This window comes from Electrona antarctica (genome assembly GCF_951216825.1).
Source record: "Electrona antarctica genome assembly, chromosome: 23".
NCBI classification, from domain to species: Eukaryota; Metazoa; Chordata; class Actinopteri; order Myctophiformes; family Myctophidae; genus Electrona; species Electrona antarctica.
In genome coordinates this window covers 32,267,848-32,289,534 of record NC_136804.1, presented here as the reverse complement: position 1 = coordinate 32,289,534, position 21,687 = coordinate 32,267,848, and the positions used below count along the sequence as shown (strand labels likewise).

At 42.9% G+C, this 21,687-nt stretch overlaps 1 protein-coding gene across 1 annotated transcript; it reads left to right on the top strand.

Annotated features, from left to right (window-relative positions):
• Window positions 1–681: 681 nt before the first annotated feature.
• chpt1 (choline phosphotransferase 1) lies at window positions 682–21,645 on the top strand. Its single transcript, XM_079494111.1, has 8 exons — window positions 682–1,395; window positions 6,587–6,734; window positions 8,794–8,935; window positions 10,950–11,034; window positions 15,729–15,860; window positions 16,584–16,742; window positions 17,498–17,623; window positions 18,687–21,645. Exons 1-8 carry the CDS (start codon window positions 1,150–1,152, stop codon window positions 18,801–18,803), a joined length of 1,155 nt encoding a protein of 384 aa, XP_079350237.1. The 5' UTR covers window positions 682–1,149; the 3' UTR covers window positions 18,804–21,645.
• Window positions 21,646–21,687: the final 42 nt, after the last annotated feature.

Below are 21,687 nucleotides of genomic sequence, written 5' to 3'. Positions count from 1 at the left end.
TTGAGCAATTAGTTATTAGCATAATATGTGACTATACCATTAACATCCTCCTATCATAAGGCCAAAAGTAGCATATTATATATGAAACTAGGGGGTTTCATGATTCTGAATCCATTCCAAGCATTAGTTTTGCACGAAAAACACTCCTTGGGAGGAAAACCGACATAGTTCTGTCACATGTCAGAATGATGACATTTGGAATGTTTTGCCTTATATAGGATGTTAATGGAATAGTCACATATTATGCTAATTACTCAAATTGCTCAACTTGCAACGTTTAGCAACCAAGCTGAATTTCATATTATGCTATTGCTCAACTTGCAACGTTTAGCAACCAAGCTGAATTTCACATTATGCTAATTACTCAAATTGCTCAACTTGCAACGTTTAGCAACCAAGCTGAATTTCATCCATTTAGGCCTATATATAGATAATATTTCATTATTTATATCATAAAAGTGTACATTAATCACGGAATTTCCAGTAGACTAAAGGGGAAATAGCCTATGGCTACTAAAGGGGAAATAGCCTATGGATACTATCATAGTAGCCATATGCTATTTTTTTTAGTCTAGGGCACACTATGTGAAAGAGACAAATTAGGCTACATGTAACAGCACACATCCACTGTCAGTAGCCTACAACACGATTCATGAGCAAATAACCATAGCAAACAACAAGCACGAGTAGGAGTAGTAGAACTAGTTTTCTGTGAGGATATAAAGGTTATTTTGTTACACTACCCGTCCCCCAACAACACGTGTGTCAGTTTCAGTTCCAGGCACAGGCAATGCTTTGTTTACAATTTACATTTCGAATTTCCCGGGAAGGACGGCTTGGAGTATTCCCTTCCGGACCCCTCGTTTCGTTTCCTGCCTCAAACAGAGTCACCCAAACGCAACTCGATAAGAAAAAGGAAGGAAGGATCCGGGGGAATATAATCGACAACTCACTCCGCGACATGGATAACCTCCGCGCTTGTTTTCTCCTCTACTAAATGTCCAATGATCGGCTGGAGGAAACGATAGCACTGGCCGAAAGCGATCCAGGGAGGCAGATCTCCGGGTCGTTAGCTATACTTTTTTGTTTGTTTTGTTTTGTTTTTGGAAAGCGGGTAGTAGGGTAGGTAGGTATAGGGACAAAAACACAATGACATTACACGGCATGCTGTGGCCGGAGCCGCTGTCAGCCGCTCAACTCAAGCGGCTGGAGGAGCACAAGTACAGCGCGGAGGGTCGCTCGTTGTTCGAGCCCCCGTGTCAGGTCTACTGGAACTGGCTGGTCCAGCAGATCCCCGTCTGGGTGGCTCCCAACACCCTGACCAGCATCGGACTGGTGGTCAACATCCTCACCACATTGGTGCTTATTTGCTACTGCCCCAGCGCCAAGGAAGAGGTGAGTACACTACAGACAGTATACCAACTAAACAGTATAGAATTAGGCTAATCATGAACTTGTTGTTGCTCGCCGACAATAATAAGAGCCGATCTACAAGCTGTGTGATCTTACATTACAAGATCATCACAGAGATCGTCTCTATGTTGTCTTCGAGCCATGCACACACACACACACACACCGTCCTTTTTTACAAACATTAAACAATGTAGCGACCTTTATTGCTGCTACAAAGTTTCCACTAGTACAGTTCTCGCGGTTTGTTCATTTATGATTCCACAATGACAGCTTTGATATGATCATGTCATAATGTGTGGTGACGTGGTATTTGGTTCTGAGGTCATTCATGCTTGTTGTTGACAGACAGGCGGCAACAAAACGTTGCCAATGCGACAGTTTAATAAAAAATCCTCCACTTAGTTGACTTGTTTACCTCAGTGTTTACAACTAAGCGCATGTAATGTAGTAGCTATAATTTAACCAGCAAGTGAGCAACACCGACCGTTGCTGCTAACTCGTGAACCATATCTAAGAAGAAGTGGGGGGTTTTGTCTTTTGTTAAATAGGAAGAAACGTGTAAACACCAGAAAGTAAATGTCTCTTGAGTCTTAAGTGTTGTCCGTTATAATAATTCTATACGTGTAGCATGTATAGCTCATCCCACACACAGCAGCACAACAGGCCAGGGACAAACGGAGAGGTGACCTATGATCCACTTACATTATGCATTAGTGTCTGTGTGTGTGTGTGTGTGTGTGTGTTATCAGATTATACCTTTGTCCAGCAGCCATACCTAGGCAGACGAGGACCTTTGCTACTGACACAAAGTCCGGGACAGATGTAAACTGCCACCATATCTACCCCCATATCATCTACCAACCTATCTATACACTATCCACTGCCATTTCCATTGTAGTCGTAATACTTGGACCGATCATGGAACCCGTACACGTGTTGCCCTTGCCCAATCACACCCTTCTTGGCGAGCTGTGCTTGTGACTGGGTGAAAAGTCCCCATGATATGCCTTTGGCAAGCACATCCAGCATGCTGCGAGTGTGACCCCATAGCGAGTCCAGGGGTTCGTCCAATGGTACCATCGAAGATAACATATTGATTAGTTGGCAGATAAAAGACAAGTGCTGGACTCTGATAGTGTAGTAGAGGCTATTAAAGACGGGAGGGGTTGGAGCGGAGCTGCGGAGGGGGGATAAGACCGGTTACAACTTGCAATTTAAGACAGCATGCATTAGTTTCCTCTTTCTCTCTCTCTCTCTCTGCCTATGTGGAACAGATGCCACACAGTGTTGTTGGCTGCCTTGTGTCTTCAGATGACCCCCAACCCCCACTGGGGCCAGCAGGAGGAACTGGGCCCCGGTGCACCATGGGTCAGCTGGAATCTTGCCTACACACATTCCAGGCTCACCGGCCTCGGTTCAGCCTCGGTTCAACAAACCGGCCAGCATAACGTTCCACACTGCTCAAAACCGTAGTGTCAAAGCCCTAATAATTACACACACACACACACCTGTCTCTACGTATACACACAGTACACACTATGTGTAGGGCAGGGGTTTTCAACTGATTGTGAACCAGTACAGGGACCACCACCCTGACTTAGAGTCAACCTGGGGACCACTGTTGCATTGAGCTAAGATGAATGATTTTGTAACACTAGCTATGCATCCCATGTGTATACAGCCCACTGTTTCTCAACCAATTTTCCACTGACTTGACTACTAATAATTTCGTAATAATAATGACTCAACCAGACAATCCGCTGCACTTCCCTCTCTTGAGATTCTTACTCCTCCAACTTGTCAGTAAAATTACTACATGGACGGTCATCATAGGTCACCGGGACCAGGTCATTCAGTTCACTGTTTCTCAACTAGAGGAATGACATTATTGCGTCCTTGCAAGCGGCGAAAGTAGCCGATCTGAACGAGGAAACGCAGCACTCTCTCGTCGGGGGGGTTGGGGGGGCAGCACAAATATCCTGTCACACACACACACACACACACACACCTGGATGAGCAAAGTCACAACAAGGCGGATAAAGTAAGTTCACGAGATAGAATTCTCAGAACTGCAGAACATCGAAGCCTTACTTAGACTAAATCTGAATCTGAACTTTATTCAACAGTATAGCCTGGGAGGCATTCCATTTCAGGTTTATGATCCGGTCGGGAGCGGATGATAACTTACATCATGTTGCAGTGACACTGGTTTATAGAAACGCTGAGGAAGGCCTGCGTGCCGAAACGCGCTCGTTTCTCTAGGCGGACTGCTGCTGGCTGCATGTGTTTCCATGAAATAAAGAAACTCAAACTTTATATAAGAGTGCGGATATTTATACTGACAGTGGCCTTGTGGTTAGAGTGTCCGCCCTGAAACTGGGAGGTCGGGGTTCGATCCCCGGCCGGCTCATACCAAAGACTGTTAAAATGGGACCGAATGCCTCCCTGCTTGGCACTCAGCATCAATGGGTTGGATTGGGGGGTCAAATCAACTAATCAAATGATTCCCGAGTGCCGCACGGCTGCAGCTCACCGCTCCTTGGCTGCGGCTCACCGTTCCAAGAGATGGGTCAAATGCGGAGAACAAATTTCACTGTGGTAACGTGTGTGACAAATCGTTCGACTTTGACTTTGATATTCCCTTTTTCCATAGTCACTGGTTTGTAGTCATCAGTCCGGAACCCCCAAACCGGAATGAGTATTACCCAATATTCCCGTGGGAATCAAGGGCATCATGATTTTAGGGCCTATCCAATAAAAGCCCGGATCACATGGGCGATAAGTAACACAGACCTCTGGTGACGCGAGGTTAATTCAACAGTAACCCGTATGCACATCAGGTCCATCCATATGTGACCCAGCTTGACTGAGGGGCTGCCATTGTCATTTTCGCTTTGTCATAACTTTGGGGCAGGCCCGTCTAGAGTTTGAATGGACAGGTATAAGTCAAAAGGGAGACATCGAAGAGGAATGATGGATGGGGAAGGATCAACATATGTGACCAAATTTGACAGAGTCTGCCATTGGATTTTTTTGAATTTTAGTTTTTTCATGTCATATGAAAGCAGGGAATCATAGCTTCAAATTGACATATTGGTTGTTCAGTTTGACCCACCAGTTTTGGAGATATGGCTTATACTAGTAATGTCTTGCAGAAAACAGCGAGTTGAGAAAACAGGTCTGAAAGGTTCACTTCTGTGGGACTCTAACATTACACCTAGCTACATGTTTAAGCATTTATTTCATATTTACATCGATTTCAGCTCTGACATTTTTATGTCAGACATGCTCTGGTATGTGAAGAGTCTGCCCGTGCAATCAACTCATTTTTGGATTATTATTATTTTTTTAAATGCAGTTTTTCTCCTCTGGTGAAAAGCTGGAAGCTGCACGATGGCAGCCCCTCAGTCAAGCTGGGGCACATATTCTGAGGCCAAACTTTGGGGAAAATAGCGGCTCTACAAGCTCATAACTTGTGAACTTGTAGATCGGCTGTTTTCAGCGAAGCATAGTTAATGTAGAACCCTTTGGGTCAGCTATATAGGGTTTAAGTGGTTAAACCGTTTTGACCTGAGATCAGATTCTAAAAATGTCTTCTACATCCTGACAGTTTTCTGAAAAAGCTATGTTTCTATGTCAGTCGTTCTTCAATTTTTCAAAAAATAGCAGACCTACAAGCTCGTAGCGCGCCACTCGGTGGCGCGCTATGAGCTTGTAGATCTGCTATTTTTCAATAGCTAAATTATAACAATGTTTAAAACACCAAAAGGGGTTCCCGCCCAAAATGGGTTAAAGGAGTAGTTCACCCTTAAAAATGATTTATTTTCTATCAATTACACATGCCATGAAGCCTTGAATTCATGGATATTGTTTTGTTTTTTTCTTTTTGGTCACATTCCTAAGCCAATAATTTCATTACCTGCTCAGTAATGATGATATAACATTAAAAAGTAGGAGTCTCCTTTGAGTCACTCTGCCGGTTATCAAATTATTGGCTTAGATATGCGACAAAAACAATCTCCATGAATTCAAGCCTTCATGGTGTGTGTGATCATTGATAGAAAATAAGTCATGTTTTGGCCTACACAGTAAGGCCACTGAGTCTGTGGTCTAATATCAATGCAGTGATGTAAATGGGTTTTCAATGTAATGAGTCCCGGGATGCAGGGATGGTCTTTTAGATGAGTCCCAGGGACATTTGATGATTCCTACTTCAACAACGTTAGGAGTCATATTTTGCCATTTTTACAATTTGCAGCATTTAACTCCCATTTCATTTTATGTGGTTATATTCATGTAGAAAACAGAAGAAGAAATGATTATAACTAAAGCTAGCAAAATAAACTAGAATAAAAAACAGTACAGTAGTGCATCCCGTGGATGCAAAGGTCTTTGTTTTATTGCGTCCCTTAACTATAAACTGCGTTTTGGGATGCAAAATGTGGAGGTATTTTACATGAAAATGTTTGAGAACCACTGGGATCTGGGATATAAGGTACTGTACACCAGAGCCATAGAGTAAGACAGAGTTACGCAAACTCCGTTCACTTCATGGGGCTTCAGTCCAATGGCGGTTCTTCTACGTAGACTTCTATTGGGTTGTCCCTATTTGAAGGCTTCAAATAGGGACAACCGGAAGTTTACGGAATGCATTGGAGTCTATATGGGCTCGCGCGAGTATATGAACCACGTGCCCGGGCTGTTTTCTGCCCCCGCAACTCTATTAGATGGCTCTGGTCAGAACAACAGAGGTTAGTGTATGTAGGGGACGGGGTGGAGGGCTGCTGTGGGTAGGCTACGGCCGGCGAGTATGACTTAAATAGAACGCTCGCCTCTGCACCTGCTGTAGTCTGTCAGCTGTCCTGTACCCCACATCAACTTTATTACTGTTTTTCTTTCATTATTGGCTTGCAAGACACTCCGAGAGACACTGTCTGTGCTGTTGAATTTATGTAAATCCTGATATCTAATAATTATTTTATCTCAATGCAAATTTGCAATAAAGCAAAAGATGTCACAATGTCCATTCTTTTCACCATAGATGCCTAAACAGCATTTCAGCTGTATAAATGTTCAATCTAGTCTTCATTTGGGTAAAGATGCTTCTTATGCAAGGCGTGTTACCTCAGCATAACATTCACCTGTGTCTATGCCTCTGTCTCGGTCTCTCCAGGCTCCAGCCTGGGCTTTCATCCTCAGTGCGTTGGGTCTGTTCATCTATCAGTCTCTGGATGCCATCGACGGGAAGCAGGCGAGGCGGACCAACACCAGCTCTCCTCTAGGGGAGCTGTTTGACCACGGCTGTGATGCTGTCTCTACAGGTGCTTTAACCTAGACCTGAGGACGATTCTACAAATGTCTTCTAAATCTATCTTTCTATGTCAGTCGTTCTCAAACTATTTCATGTCAAGGACCCCAGAAATGTTATGAAATTGGCTGCCGACCCCCCATCTGAAAATATGTTGTTCCAGGGACCCCCCCAGAAGCAAAGATTTGAGTTAGAAACGTTCGCTCTGAAAAATATACATTCAAAGATTTGCGCCACATTTTCACGATTGAATTTTTTTTTAGCAGACCTACAAGCTCATAGTGCGGCACTCTGTGCCGCGCTACGAGCTTGTAGGTCTGCTATATACATTGTTTTGTTAACGGGCAGTCTTAACGATACATCCACAGTATACTGTCAACAGCTCTGTAGCCAACATATGATAGTTACTGTATGAGCAAGGAAACCTCTATGCCATTTAAGGGTTTTCAGGGGTAAAGAACCTGTAAAATGCTATTTAGCCCCCATACCAGACACCGGTCAGGTTTACTTTACTGTTCCTTCGGTTAGTAAGGAAATTGGTAAATGTGCCTTTTATTTTAAAAGCCTTCAGAGCCGAGTGGAATAATTTACCGGCTAACATCGGATCCATTTCAACAGTTTTTAAACGTGCACCGTCTTCTCACTTTGAAGTTGTCAACATGTCATCAGATCACACTATATTATACTATATTATTTAATATAGTATAATATACAAATTTTTCACTCGCTGTGTTGAACATAGCGTTTTGTTTTTGCACTCGCTGTATAGCGTTTGTAAAATGTGTTCCATTACAATGTTCGCATGTTTTTGTTTTGTTGTGTGTAGGTGTGTAGGTATGTACAGTATATATATGATGTATACATGTAACGATTGTGACATGAATTTATGTGGGGACCCCTCGAAAACGAGATGGTACACCTCAAAGGGTTTATCCTGAAGACACTTGAACACACACCTGCTCAACACCACAGAGTCCAGGAGTTTGAATCCACCATGGTGACTTTAGGCATGGTTGAGCGGACACCTTCACGGACACAATTTGCAGATGGCTGTGCCCCGTTCCGGGGGAGGGAGGGAGGGAGGGAAGGCAGGCGGGAAGGGAGATCTTTATCACTGCACATACTCCTACGGGCAGGGGCGGAGCCTGTCGGCAGAGAATAATCAACGGGAGGACTGGAGTAAGACGGAGGCACTGCGTCCTCCCAGTGAGGGCTGCTCACTGGGAGGACGCAGTGCCTCCGTCCTCCCAGTGAGGGCGGCTCACTGGCTGCAGTGGCGAGCTGTGGACAGAAATAGACACGTGTCAGTATATGCCAGTTTACATAATTATCTTACACCTTCTAGTAAACCTAGAAAGAGAGATTGCTTTAGACTAGCTGTCAAATGCAATGAATACTTTTAGTGAACTAATAATGTACCACTGTGTTAACCTTCTTGACCTTTGAGCACCAATTTTCAACATATGCAAAGTATGTCATATGTTGACCGACAGAATAACAACCAATCGGCATGGAGTTCATACTAGAGCGGTAGAGCCCAAACAATGCCACATTTGTGGGTCCGATCCTGGTGTTGGAGAGTCCTATACTTTTTTGACTTTGTCAAAGTCAAAAAATCTGAAAAAAAACTGGATTTGATAAAAGCTAAGCTATACACACACAGTATGCATACTGTATATCATCAGCAGCAAAAAGAAAACCCCAGCTGCTATGAAATGTTCACAACTGTGGGGGGGAGAGTAATTTAGCTTCAGATCAATAGAATGTGCAGTAAGGTATTATACAGTACAACATCAACATAGAAGCCAACAATAACAATCAGGACTCATCGGATATATTATTGCTGTTTTTTTAACAGACAACTTCTTAGATGAATGTAAACAATTCTGACGGTTATGCAAAACCGTCTCAATTTTGGCAGGCCATATATTTGTGTCCCTCTGTTGTCTGTCCTCCAGCAGTGTGTAATATCTGTGTCCCTCTCTCTGTCTGTCCCACAGCGTTTTAATATTGTGTCTGTCCTCCTGCAGTGTTTAATAGTTGTGTCCCTCTCTCTGTCTGTCCTCTTGCAGTGTTCGTCGCGGTGGGGACGTGTATATCATGTGGGATCGGACACTACCCAGACTGGATGTTCTTCTGTGGTTTCATAGGGACGTTCATGTTCTTCTGTGCCCACTGGCAGACCTATGTGTCCGGGACGCTCCGCTTCGGCCTGTAAGCAGCACACCTGTGGCCCGATTCTACAAATGCCTTCTAAACCAGTAAAATGATATGTATTTGGCCGCGGACCACCATCTGAAAATGTTTTGCGCCCCAGAAGAGAAGACTTCAAGCACTTTCAAGATTTCTCAAACAATTTCGAAGCGTCGAAGCATCTTTGGGTACTCAGAAAAGCGCTTTAAGTTTGAGATATTATTAATTTCAGAAATAGCACATGTGAAAATAGGAAGGACAGGTCGTACAGCTCGTAGTCACAAAGCAAAAAAAAAAAACCTACATTTTATTGGGTTACCAACGTTTTGGCAACAAAATGCCTTCTTCAGGGTAACCAATAAAAAGTTTTTTACATCGTGACTACGAGCTGTGCAACCTCTATAAGTTTGTCTTGTGGTCGGCACCTCCCCACTATTGGTGTGCGCTCACCTTTATGTTCTGCAGAAATAGCAGATGTACCAGCTTGCAGCGCAGCATGAAGTGACGCGCTGTGTGCTTGCATATTGCGCTGTGTGCTTGCATATTGCGCTGTGTGCTTGCATATTGCGCTGTGTGCTTGCATATTGCGCTGTTTGCTTGCATATTGCGCTGTGTGCTTGCATATCTGCTATTTTTGAGAGCCATCTGTGTTTCCCGAAAAACATATGTTTCTACATATATATGGCTAAAATGACACAGATGCTTTCCCGGTTTTAATGGGGCAAGGCAGTGGTTCTCAAACCTTTTCATGTTAAGGATTCCCGAGATTTTTGTTTAAATGTTTTATTGAAAATCAAATCAGAACTACAAGCTGTCGGCATGTACTGTAGATCGGCAATTTTTTTTAAACGTTTGATTTTTTAAAAAATACTACTAAATATTCTCTTATAACACAAAACATTTTCAGATGTGGGTCTGCAGCCAAATACATCCTTTATGTCCAGTAACTACATTTTTGGATACACTGATTTAATTGTCCTAAAAGGTCAAATCAGCCTTTGTGATTTTGATACACATTACACAATTGCCTCCTTGAAAAGATTAGTGCACTTTAATATATACTGGTAACCCATTTGTCTGGCCAATAGGCCTATCTCACAGCCCCCTTTCCACGCCCCCTTCCAGTAGCTAGTGGTGTCATTTAACATTAAGCATTTACACTTTTTAAAAAAAGTACATTTCCTAATGTTAAAATGTCAAAGACCGATAATAATATGAAGAAAACGCAATGGTATAACAACTCAAATAAGTAGAATAAACCTTACCTTTACAAAACGGTAGTTTGTGGCTTGTGAAAATACCTCTTTTAACATGGAAGTCTAAATCAGAAAAAATAACACCCTTAGCTCCAAAAGGGGGCGGGGAAATGCTGTGAGATAGGCCAATTGAAACACTTTAAAGCTTCATTGACTTGTTTGATGGCACCATCATCAGTGTTGTGTCATGTAATGTTTAGGTGCCCAGGTCATCGTGACATCACGTGACATCAGCCACCATATATGGTGCCCAGGTCATTGTGACATCACGTGACATCATCAGAGATGGATATATAGTAAATGGAACTAGAGTTCTCAACAGGCCCGAAAATTAAGGCCCAGCCCTACCTGGGCTGTATGGAGCTGACCTGTTTGTGACATTCCATATGTTGATCTGACCTCATCAAACCCTGTACACTCAAGACATGCTCCTTATATGGGAAGTACAGAATTCATTCCATATGTTGATCTGACCCCCCCCCCATGCCAAAGCGCCAGCGCTCGCCCAGCAGTCTGCCGTCAACGAGACGGATGAGTGCACACGACCTCGCCCTCAGGCGTCCTACTGGTAGTACTAGTAGCCTAGTTGGACTCCTAATGTGCTGTAGTGTCTCATGATCACAATAAGAACATTACAATGGTGCATACAAATTAATTATTAAGTTTTGCCAGGGACAACAAGACCAAGTCTTTGCCACGGACACATATTGTCATGTATTGATGACTGATTTCAACGTGTTTGTGTGGTAACAACGTAGCGTATGTTTGTTTCACTGCAGGGTGGACGTCACAGAGGTGCAGTTCGCCATCATGGGCATGTATGTGATGTCGGCCATTGGCGGTGTGTCACTCTGGCAAACTACGGTACAATCCCCACGCTCGTGCGTGGACACACAACTACACAATATCCCTCGTCATTAATGAGTACCACAGACGAAAAACAGTCTAAGTCCAAATTTCATTCTGACCCCTCCACGAAAAGGCCTCGTTGTCCTGAACCCTTATCTATAATTTATACATTATGGATCAATAGTGTGGACTTAGACTGTTTTTCGTCTGTGGCAATCAGCATAGGAAAGATTGTGCTCCCTTGTGTTCTGTCATCACTGTCGGGTGGAAACCTTTGTATGCCCAAAACGCTTACTTTTCAGGAAGTGGAAAGATAAATAAAAACCTGTGTTGCCAATGGATCCAGTATTCTTCACTTGCACAATGTAGGAGGCGGGACTAAGGGGGACTTCCTGTTGGGATAGCACCCAAGTGTTTTTCTACGGATAATTATAGTATTTTCTCGTCACTTGTAATTTTTTTAATTACGTTTAAAAAATACTTTTATTCATATGGTTCATTAATTTACCATTCGTTTTTACCTTAATGTTTTATTTAGGGTTTTTTTCTCAAGGGGAATGTTGTATGCGCCAGTGCCTGTCTGAATTACAAAAAAAATAAAAAAATTACAAGTGACGAGAAACTTACATGCACTCCCGATGGACAGGAAGAAAACACTTGGGTGATATCCCAACAGGAAGTCCCCCTTAGTCCCGCCTCCTACATTGTGCAAGTGAAGAATAGCTATTTAGCCACAAACTCCCCCCCCCCCCCCCCCCCCCCTCCGACACACACACACGCACACAACCACTTTCAACCATTGTCATAATAGCCAATCTACAAGCTCACAACATGTCACGATGTGACGCACAGTGAGCTTTTAAATTGGCACTCGTATGTCCAAGTGTAAAATAGGGCATTCATGGACAACCATAAAAGGGGCGAAATATGGAGATACATGGTTTCTGCCCAACAGCGATGGTGTTAAAGGTGTTATAAGTGATATTCTTTTGGTTAGAACAAAATGGTTTATTGTTAAATTATTGCTCTATATTGAAGAGCGCTTTATTTTCTGAGTGTTGGGGAGACAGGCGTCTCCCCCTGTCGCCAGCTCTTTAGTAAACCGCACATTTTCAGGTGGGTTGCCAATTCCATCCTATCAGGAGAAAGAGATTATTCAATTCAATTCATCTTCAATTTTGATAGTGTTCCAGTTCCAATTAATCTCTGCACATGTATTAGTTTTACCACTTCCAATTTCCACTGTCATGTTCATCCTGTATGAGTTAGTTCGCACTCCTGATTCGATGAAATTGATAATCCTGCCCTGAAAAGTTTACTGAAGAGCTGGAAAGACTGAAGAACAAATATTCTCTAGGGCAATTAGGGCTACAGTATATAAGACTTATTTTGACAAACAATATCACTTATACACCTTCTTTAAAATCTCTACCAATCCCTATTTTGTAGTCATCCTCCTACAAGCCGTTAAATAGACCTTATGTTTCACTTTCACTGTGCTGCCTGTGGAGGCTTGACTAAACATCACATGAGGGAAATGACAAAAAGGTAAATATTATGGGGTAGCTAACGCCATGGCAACAGGTCATCTAGTGCACTGGTTCTCATAGTGGACGAGCTTAGGGATATTTGGCGCCAATTCAGCTAAAAGCGGCAAATTTTGCACAGATATAGCCCAGGGCATGCTCTAATGATTTAGCTAGGTGCGCCCGAGCCGACGACCTTCGCGGTCGCCACCAAATCCACATGGCCACCTTAACAACGTATACAAGGCAACATTTTCTAAATTTAATTATGCTTTGAGTAGCATGTGACAATGTCACACTAGGGGTTTTTCATGATTCTGAATCCATTCCAAGCATTAGTTTTGCACGGAAAAACACTCCTTGGGCTAAACATGATGTGATGAGGTCATCACATTTGGGCACATTTGGGCAAGTGGCTGTGGCCGGATTTAGCCCAAGGAGTGTTTTTCGTGCAAAACTAATGCTTGGAAATGGATACAGAATCATGAAAACCCCCTAGTTTGACACGACATGCTACTCGCCCTTATCTCTCCCTAAGCTCCTCCACTATCAAGGTCGGGTCCGGGTCTGTAACTCTTTGAGTGTCCAAATGGAACCGAATGGACCCGTAAAGGGGGCTACATGCTACCATCCTTATGGAAAAGGTTATAAACTACAATGCTACGTCAATAAGAACCTCTTATGGGCTGTCTCAGAACATTCGGTAGCCAACCCGAATACCAGACGACTCGCCCCTTTACAAACTCGCCCCTGCGAAATGTGTTAATGTAGTTAACAGTTAATTTAGTATTCCCTCCCTCTCTGAAATCTGAAATTATCTGACTCATTTGAATGTATAGTAGTCGACCTCTATACTCTGTAAAATTAAGAAAGAAGAACATGAGACAGAGACGGTGACTGCTTAATTAAGTTAAATTCAGGACCTTCTAGCAGTTAATATCGTTTTATTAAACACATTTCTTCCATGTAGCCCATGTTTTGTAATGGCATCATCATGGATGCCCGTGGATATACAGAGTGAACTTAATGACAATGATAAATTAATATGATAATACCTTTTATATAATCACCAACATTAATTTTGTTTGTTATGTACAGCTAGGTAGAGTAGTGGGGCGAGATGGAAAAGGGGCGACTGTACCCGTACCTGCCAACCCAGCACACCCACCTCCTTGATGTCTTTCTGCAGTGAAAGCAGTGTAAAAACAGACAGTTGGCTGAGGCAGTTTTACCAACGCCTCTATCCCCCTCTAGTGACTGTGCATGCATAAACACTAAAACTGAAATAGCAAACTCCAGGGGCCAACAATATGTCTGTAGATGAGATGGACTTATGTGTCCGTGGTAAATTGTTTGATTTTCTTTTTTACACACCGTAAATTGAAAAAATTAAATGTAATTTAATGTTCTTATTTTGATCATGAGACCTAATTACTGAATGTTAAGGCTCATACATAGTCTGGGTTTTCGGTGGTGAGGTGACCACCGAACTACAACATGACGTCACAAGCCGCGGCGAAGAGCAAACCACCGCCACCGCCCCAGCCCTTCTCTCTGTTTTTACTCACCACCGCTCAACGTTATTTCAGCTCCGGTGGTCACCTCACCACCGAAAAACCAGACTATGAATAGGCCTTCAGTCTCCAGGTTTTTCTTCAGAATATGTATGACACTGATTTCCTACATTATGACACTATGGAATATTAGGAGTCCAACTTAGTACTAGTGGTTCTCAAATGTTTTTTTATTTGCAAGGACCACCATAACTCTGAGAGTGTAGAAACTAGAAATGGAACCAAATGGACCCATAAACATTTTGTTCCATTTGTAATTGTACACTTGTCTGTTACAGACTCTTTGTGTTTCTCGTAATATTATTGTCCACTTATGGCCGTCGCAAAAAAAATGAATTTCGACAAAAATGTCCACCAGAAGCTGGCAAAATTCTCCATAGCCTACCTCTGTGACAAATGTCCGGTATCCAGGTATACAAATATCCACTCTAGATGTACACAATGCTCCATAGTCTGGAGACCCAGAGCAAGCTACACAGCTGTTAGGAATTTGATCTGATTACTGGGTGGAGGGGGAAGGGAGTGTTGTCAGAGCTAGTTTTGTTGGCAGTTTCATTGACAATTTTATGAGCCATAAGAACTTAAAGTAAAGGGTTAGGCTCACTCAGTTATTTATTTTCTATCAATTCAGCAATTACACATTCCATGAAGCCATGAATTCATAGAGATGTTTTGTTTTCGTCAGATGCCTGAGCCAGTAACTTTATGACCGGGTCATCATGGGTCAGTAGGAGACTCTGAGTGTCCTTAGGAATGCAACAAAAGCCCAGGCGGTGGCGTAACCGTCTGGGCACCCGACTGGTAATCCAGTCGCAGTGTGCCGCGGGTTCGACTCCCGAGCCCGACACGGCCTTTACTGCATGTCTTCCCCCATCTCTCTCCCGTTTCCTGTCAGCCTACTGTCTGTCCCTTCAAAAAACCAATAAAAGGCGTAAGCCGCAAAAAAATATATATTAAAAAAAAAAAGGAATGCAACAAAAAAACAAAGAATGAATTCAAGGCTTCATGGGGCGAGTAATTGCTAAAAAAAATAAGTCATTTGTTGGGTGAACCATTCCTTTTAACCCATTTTGGGCGGGAACCCCTTTTGGTGTTAGCATTATGTTATGCTTTAGCTATTGAAAAATAGCAGATCTACAAGCTCATAGCGCGCCCGACTGACATAGAAACATAGCTTTTTCAGAAAACTGTCAGGATGTAGAAGACATTTTTAGAATCTGATCTCAGGTCAAAATGGGTTAATTCTAATATGTACTACTCAACTACTGTATGACTGTAGCCCCCTTTAGGGTCCATTTGGTTCCCTTTAGACACTCCTGAGTTACAGACCCGCAACTCCTCAAAGATCCCTGGTGGGTCCACAGACCGACCCTACACTGAGAGAACCAGTGATCTATCATCTATTAGACATGATCTGGCAAAAAAAAAGAAAAGCTGATGACGTCACCCGCATAATTTGGCTTTGTGGTCCCATCGTGCTCACTCCCCGGCATGCCCCGCCCACCGCTCATAAATGCTCCTCCTCCTCCCGCTGCGTTCCCGTGACGACCAGTTGGTGGTAGCCAGGTGCTGATTGGTCCTCTCGTGTCACATGTGTGTCCCCCCCCAGCTGCACGTGATCGGCGTGCCCCTCTACGTCTTCCCCATCCTGGGCATCATCGGCGGGGCCGTGTACTCCTGCTACAACTACTTCCATGTCATCCTCAACGGAGGCGTTGGAAAGAACGGCTCCACGGTGGCTGTAAGTATGAAACTTGTCAATGAAAAACCAACCGTTTTTTTTTGGCTCCTTACAATTCAACTCAATTTGATTATAGTGGCAAATCAAGTAAAACTACTCCCCCTGTTGGACAACATTTGCATTCTGCCAGAAGGGTGAGTCTGGTATCTCTCAGGCAGAGACGATGTACTCAGGACCAAATCAGACCAGAGCGACATCGGCTGCATGCGGCCGCTAGAGGCGGGATCAATGAGAGACTGATGACATTTTGGCGCAAATGTAAACACAACCTAACAAGACTACAACTCGAAATTATTATGAAGATATCAGATTGTCGTGCCGCTGCTTCCGATTCATCGTTTCTGCTTGAGAGATCACAGATGCAGGCAGGAGGAGGGAACTTTTGTGGACTCAATACTGCCGCAATCTGGCAGAGTCAGGTTAAAATCAAGTTGCCTCAAGACACATTGCATACAGTATATAGCAGTATATCAAGAAGGGTTAATTTACGAAAAAACACTAAAAGTTAGAATATGGAGATAAGATTTCTGCTCGTCAACTGTGTGTGTGTGTGTGTGTGTGTGTGTGTGTGTGTGTGTGTGTGTGTGTGTGTGTGTGTGTGTGTGTGTGTGTGTGTGTGTGTGTGTGTGTGTGTGTGTGTGTGTGTGTGTGTGTGTGTGTGTGTGTGTGTGTGTGTGTGTGTGTGTGTGTGTGTGTGTGTGTGTGTGTGTGTGTGTCATGCAGGACACCAGTGTGTTGTTCCCTGGCGTGCACATCATGCTGATCCTCACGTTGGCCTTCATCATCTTCAAGAAGTCCTCCAGCCAGCTGTTTGAGCTGCACCCCTGTCTGTACATCCTCACCTTCGGCATGGTCATCTCCAAGATCTCCAACAAGCTGGTGGTACGGACGGACTGAGCCTAGAGCGCGTTGCTTGTCAAAAGTGTTTCAGCCATTAACCCATTTTGACCTGAGATCAGATTCTAAAAATGTCTTCTACATCCTGACAGTTTTCTGAAAAAGCTATGTTTCTGTCAGTCGTTCTTCAATTTTTCAAACATAGCAGACCTACAAGCTTGTAGATCTGCTATTTTTCAATAGCTAAAGCATAACACAATGCTAACACCAAAAGGGGTTCCCGCCCAAAATGGGTTAATTAACATGGATGCCGTGTTAAGTGGTCAGACGGTCGAACCTCGAACGCTTTTCGAGATTGTCCTGAGAATCGGTGACACACTTAGGCCCGTCACAAGTATTACATCATCGTCTAATCGCAATCATTTGAGATAATCATAATTATTTTTATCATAATCGTTTTCCATGTTGAAAAATGTTCATACATTTTTTTTAAAAGAAGCAGAAATAGCAGATCTATAAGCTTGTAGATCAGGTAGATTTGCGCAATTCTTTTAAGTATAAAAATAATGAATGTCAGTAATGTCTTTGTGTATTTCAGTTATTTGGCATTTTTGCCCTATATTACCAGGCAAACATAAATGTATTCTTTATTCATATGTTCCAATGTTCAATGCCACAAACACTATTAAATCGTTAATCGCAATCATTTGTGTGGCAATTAATCGCCAACTTAAATGTGTGATCGCGCCAGGCCTAGACATACTGCATGTTCCTCATGGTTGTGCCTTGCCTTGCCGTAGATCGCCCACATGACCAGGAGCGAGCTGTACCTTCCCGACACAGCCTTCATCGGCCCCGGACTCCTCTTCCTCAACCAGTACTTCAACAGCTACTTTGATGAGTACCTCGTCCTCTGGGTAGCCATGGTGAGACTGTGCAATGATGTTGTTCATCCTCTTGCAATAGTATACTGTACACACACGACATGGAAGCGCTATTTTGTACTTGCCTGCACGATGGCGTCACACATTCACAATTAGCCGGTCTTACAAGCTCACAGCGTGCCTGAGTGACTCAGAAACAACTTTGTCACGTCACTGGTTTACAGGGGTAAAGTTGGTGAAATTATTTGTTTCATGCCATAGTTTTCAGAAAAGGGAGGACGGATCGGATAGACATAGAGGCTGTGAGTGTGTATATCTACCATTTCTTTTAGGGAAAAAACAAACAAATAATTGGCAATAATGACATGCCCAAAATAGGTTTGAAAAGGACAGCTGAAGGGTAGCATGACTAGTCTAGTGGGTGTCTTTCATTTATTTGTTAGTGCATGCTAGGGCTTTGAGCAACTAGTAGATTATTCAACTAGTCGACTAGTAAACCCACTAGTCGACCTTGCTGGTACTAGTTGACTAGTTTTTTTTTGTTGTTTTTTTGCCTCAGCTAGAATGCTAGATTATATTTACCAATGTACACAGTTTATAAATGTGTATGTATATATATATATATATATATATATATATATATATATAATTGTAAAAAATAATAATTACATAATAGGTAGTTAAACAACTAGTCGACTAGGCAACTAGTCAACTAGTAAAAATCACTAGAAGTGAAAGCCCTAGTGTATGCCAACATTGACAGCTCCTGTACACTTGAATGTACAGTATGCTACCACACACAAACCCATAAATGAAACACGCCTACAGTATGTCTGGGTAGCTCAGTTGAGAGGTAGAGCATTCTCCTTTGAATCACAAGGTTCGAGGCTCAATCCCGGAGTAACATAAGCTTGGGTAACCAACTACTCTATGCTGTAGGGGGAGCTGTACTGGGAACTGATGGTACTGTCGGTGTGGCCCTCTAGCACGTTGGAGACTGTTATTCAAGTCAAAGTAACATTCTTGTGTAGACTCCATCCAGGGCTTTTTCCTGGATAAATAACACACATTATTTCACCCCGTTTCGTCTCTTTCCTCCTCGCAGATCTTCTCGTTGCTGGACCTCACGCGCTACTGCACAGGCGTGTGCCTCCAGATCGCCACGCACCTCAAGATCTGCGTGTTCAGCATACCGTCGCCGGGCCACGCCCACCGCGAATGATGGCCTGCCCGGCGGGAGGAGCCAGGGGACGATGAGCGAGACGACGACGCCCCGCTTCTGAGAGCAGAAGACGAGGAGCAGCGCGCGCCGCCGCCCGCCGCCCCAGAGAGCCACGACGACAGCCTCTACGCAGTCACCACCACCACCTCGCAGTAGAACTAGTCTGATCCACACCACTGGAAAGAGTCTTCAAGTCCCTGATGATGCAGGAATGGCAGACCAACAACACACACATACACACAGTATGTTGGATGTTTGTATTACTATACTTGCGAGGACATCAAGAGGTTATAGGGCGGCGTTGAAAAAAAATAGCCGATCTAAAAGATCACAAAGAAGTGCAAACACCTATTTTCCGGTGTGGGACACCAGTGCACAACTATGTATAGATCGCCCTAAACCCCAACCCTTTTTTTAACCATATAACAACCACGTCTCTTTTTGAGGATATTTTTGGCAAGTATAGTAATACAAGTACACACACACACACACACAATCCATAGAAATGAATGGAAATCAGGCACAGGTTGGAATATCATCTCATGTCATCAGGAAATTGGGTTTTTGCATCAAATCAACTAATGTTCCATTATTTCCTTCCAAATCAGTGACCAAAATAAGTTGGCTTCAACGGGTACCACATACAGTAGCTTGGGCAGAGATCAAATCTGATACGATCGATATCTCCTCTCTCGTCCAGTAAATTAAAAGGTGGTGAAAGTGATATTTTTTGATTAAAACAAAAGTTTTGTGATAAAAAGTTAAAGCTCTACATTGTGATAAATAAGTAATCATTGATATAGAGTGTTCGTTCGGGAACAGCTCTTTAATAAACAATTGTAATTGACTGATGATGTTACTTAGTTACTTTGATGTGTGCCCAAGCTAAACGTTGTACCCGCTGAAATATTTAGTGAATCATTTCTCAGTTATACGTATATTTATTAAATGAATGTGGCTCAATCTGAAATGAACTCAAATCAGGGGCCGGGCTATGGGAAAAAAAGCAAAAGCAAAACAAATGAATAACCATTCGGACCTCAAGTAATTTCCAATGAAGATGGTAAATGTGGGCTGACTTGTTAATGAGGTACACTGTCACAGGCTACAGGCGAAGGGGGCGGGGCCTGGTCATGCTGAGGATGGATGACGATTCTTCTGTGAGGCTTGACCCATTTAGACCTGAGGACGATTCTACAAATGTCTTCTAAATCATCAGTTTTCTGAAATAAACCTGTTTCCATGTCAGTGGTGCTCAACCTTTTTCCATGTCAAGGACCCCCACAATTATCTGGATTCGGCCGCCGACCCCCCCCCCCCCCATCTGAAAATATGTTGTTCCAGGGACCTCCCAGAAGCAAAGATTTGAGTTAAAAATGTTCGCTCTGAAAGAATATATATTCCAAATTTGCGCCACATTTTCACGTGGCAGACCAGCTTGTAGATCTGCTATTTGTCAATAGCTAAAGTATAACATAATGCTTGAAATACCAAAAGGGGTTCCCGCCCAGAATGGGTTAATGTATTTGGCTGCGGAAATATGTTGACATGTGCCAAATATTATAATTGTGGACGTCGTTGACATGGAAAAAGTTTGAGCACCACTGATATACGATAGCAACATTTTTTTCCAGAAAACCGTTTAGACAAACGGCCTTCATAGAAAGTGGTCAATAGATGATGCATCGACATACTCCGCTCCATTTCCTCCTCCCTAAAGGGCTAATATTAATTATTTGATTGTATAGAATTCAAATGACGCCTTAAATATTTTTGCTTTAATGTTTTTGTTTTTCCTTCTGTTTTTTTAATTTCTCTTGAGTATTTAAAGCCACTGATGAACAATGTATTTTTTTATTCTGCATCCTCTCTGCAGAAATCGTCATTTTCTGGACATGAATGCTATATCAATGTGTCACACAAAACGGACACAAACACTAGTTTGTTTGTTTGAAGGCCTTCTGTTCTTCGCACTACAACGTAAATGGCTTTTTTCCTCTCTTCGTCACTTATACAAATTATGTAGTTACAGTATAGGTGAATGTATAATATTTGGTACTTGAAAAGATGCAGTGACTTGAATTTGTCACTCGTCGAACAACCATTTTACCACGTGATCCTGAATGGTTTTTTGCAATCTGACTGGAATGTGACGTTTCTACAAGATCGATGGTGTCGATTTTTTCTCCAACTCCACTAGGGATAGACAAAGGGACATTATTACTACAGTGCCGGCACACAAGAAGCTATCTTAGGGTTAGAAATTCTCTCCATAATTATGATTATAGAGCGTCGCAGTCCCGCCCCCTTTCATGACGACGCCAGGCCCAGGAAATGAATCACAATGCATTTTTCCCATGGACATTTCAAAAAGTATTTATTTAAACACCTTTTAAGCGTCGTACAAAGCCAACTCGAGTCGTGACAAATCATGACAACACAATTTTTCGGGCTAAACAAAGAATTAGAAAGTTGTGTGTGAGTTGGCTTTGTCTGCGGCGTAAACGTCTTTAAATAAATACTTTCTGAAATGTCTGAGGAAAATGAACGGAGAATCATTTCCTGGGCCCTGGTAGGGGGCGGGACTGCGACGCTCTATTATCTGGACAAATAAAGATGGAGTCATGATGATGCCCACTCCCCTTCTGATGGATGTACAGTATGTTGCAGAAGGGAGTTCTAAAATAATCTTCGTTTTTCAACTTCTGACCTGAACTACAGGTTGCATTGCAGATGTTCTGCGATGTTGCGCTGTGTCCAACAATAACACCGCCGTGAAGACACCTTTGTACTAACAAGTATGCGAGACAAAGCTTGTAATAAAGAGTCCTTTTTTCATTCATACCTCTTGTAATGATTTTAAAAAGAAAAATAAACAAGACCA

Coding starts and splice junctions, on each gene's coding strand:
- chpt1 (XM_079494111.1), top strand. CDS start 1,150: ATGACATTACACGGCATGCTGTGGCCGGAGCCGCTGTCAGCCGCTCAA. Junction 1,396..6,586: donor GCCCCAGCGCCAAGGAAGAG/GTGAGTACACTA, acceptor CGGTCTCTCCAG/GCTCCAGCCTGGGCTTTCAT. Junction 15,861..16,583: donor AGAACGGCTCCACGGTGGCT/GTAAGTATGAAA, acceptor TGTGTCATGCAG/GACACCAGTGTGTTGTTCCC.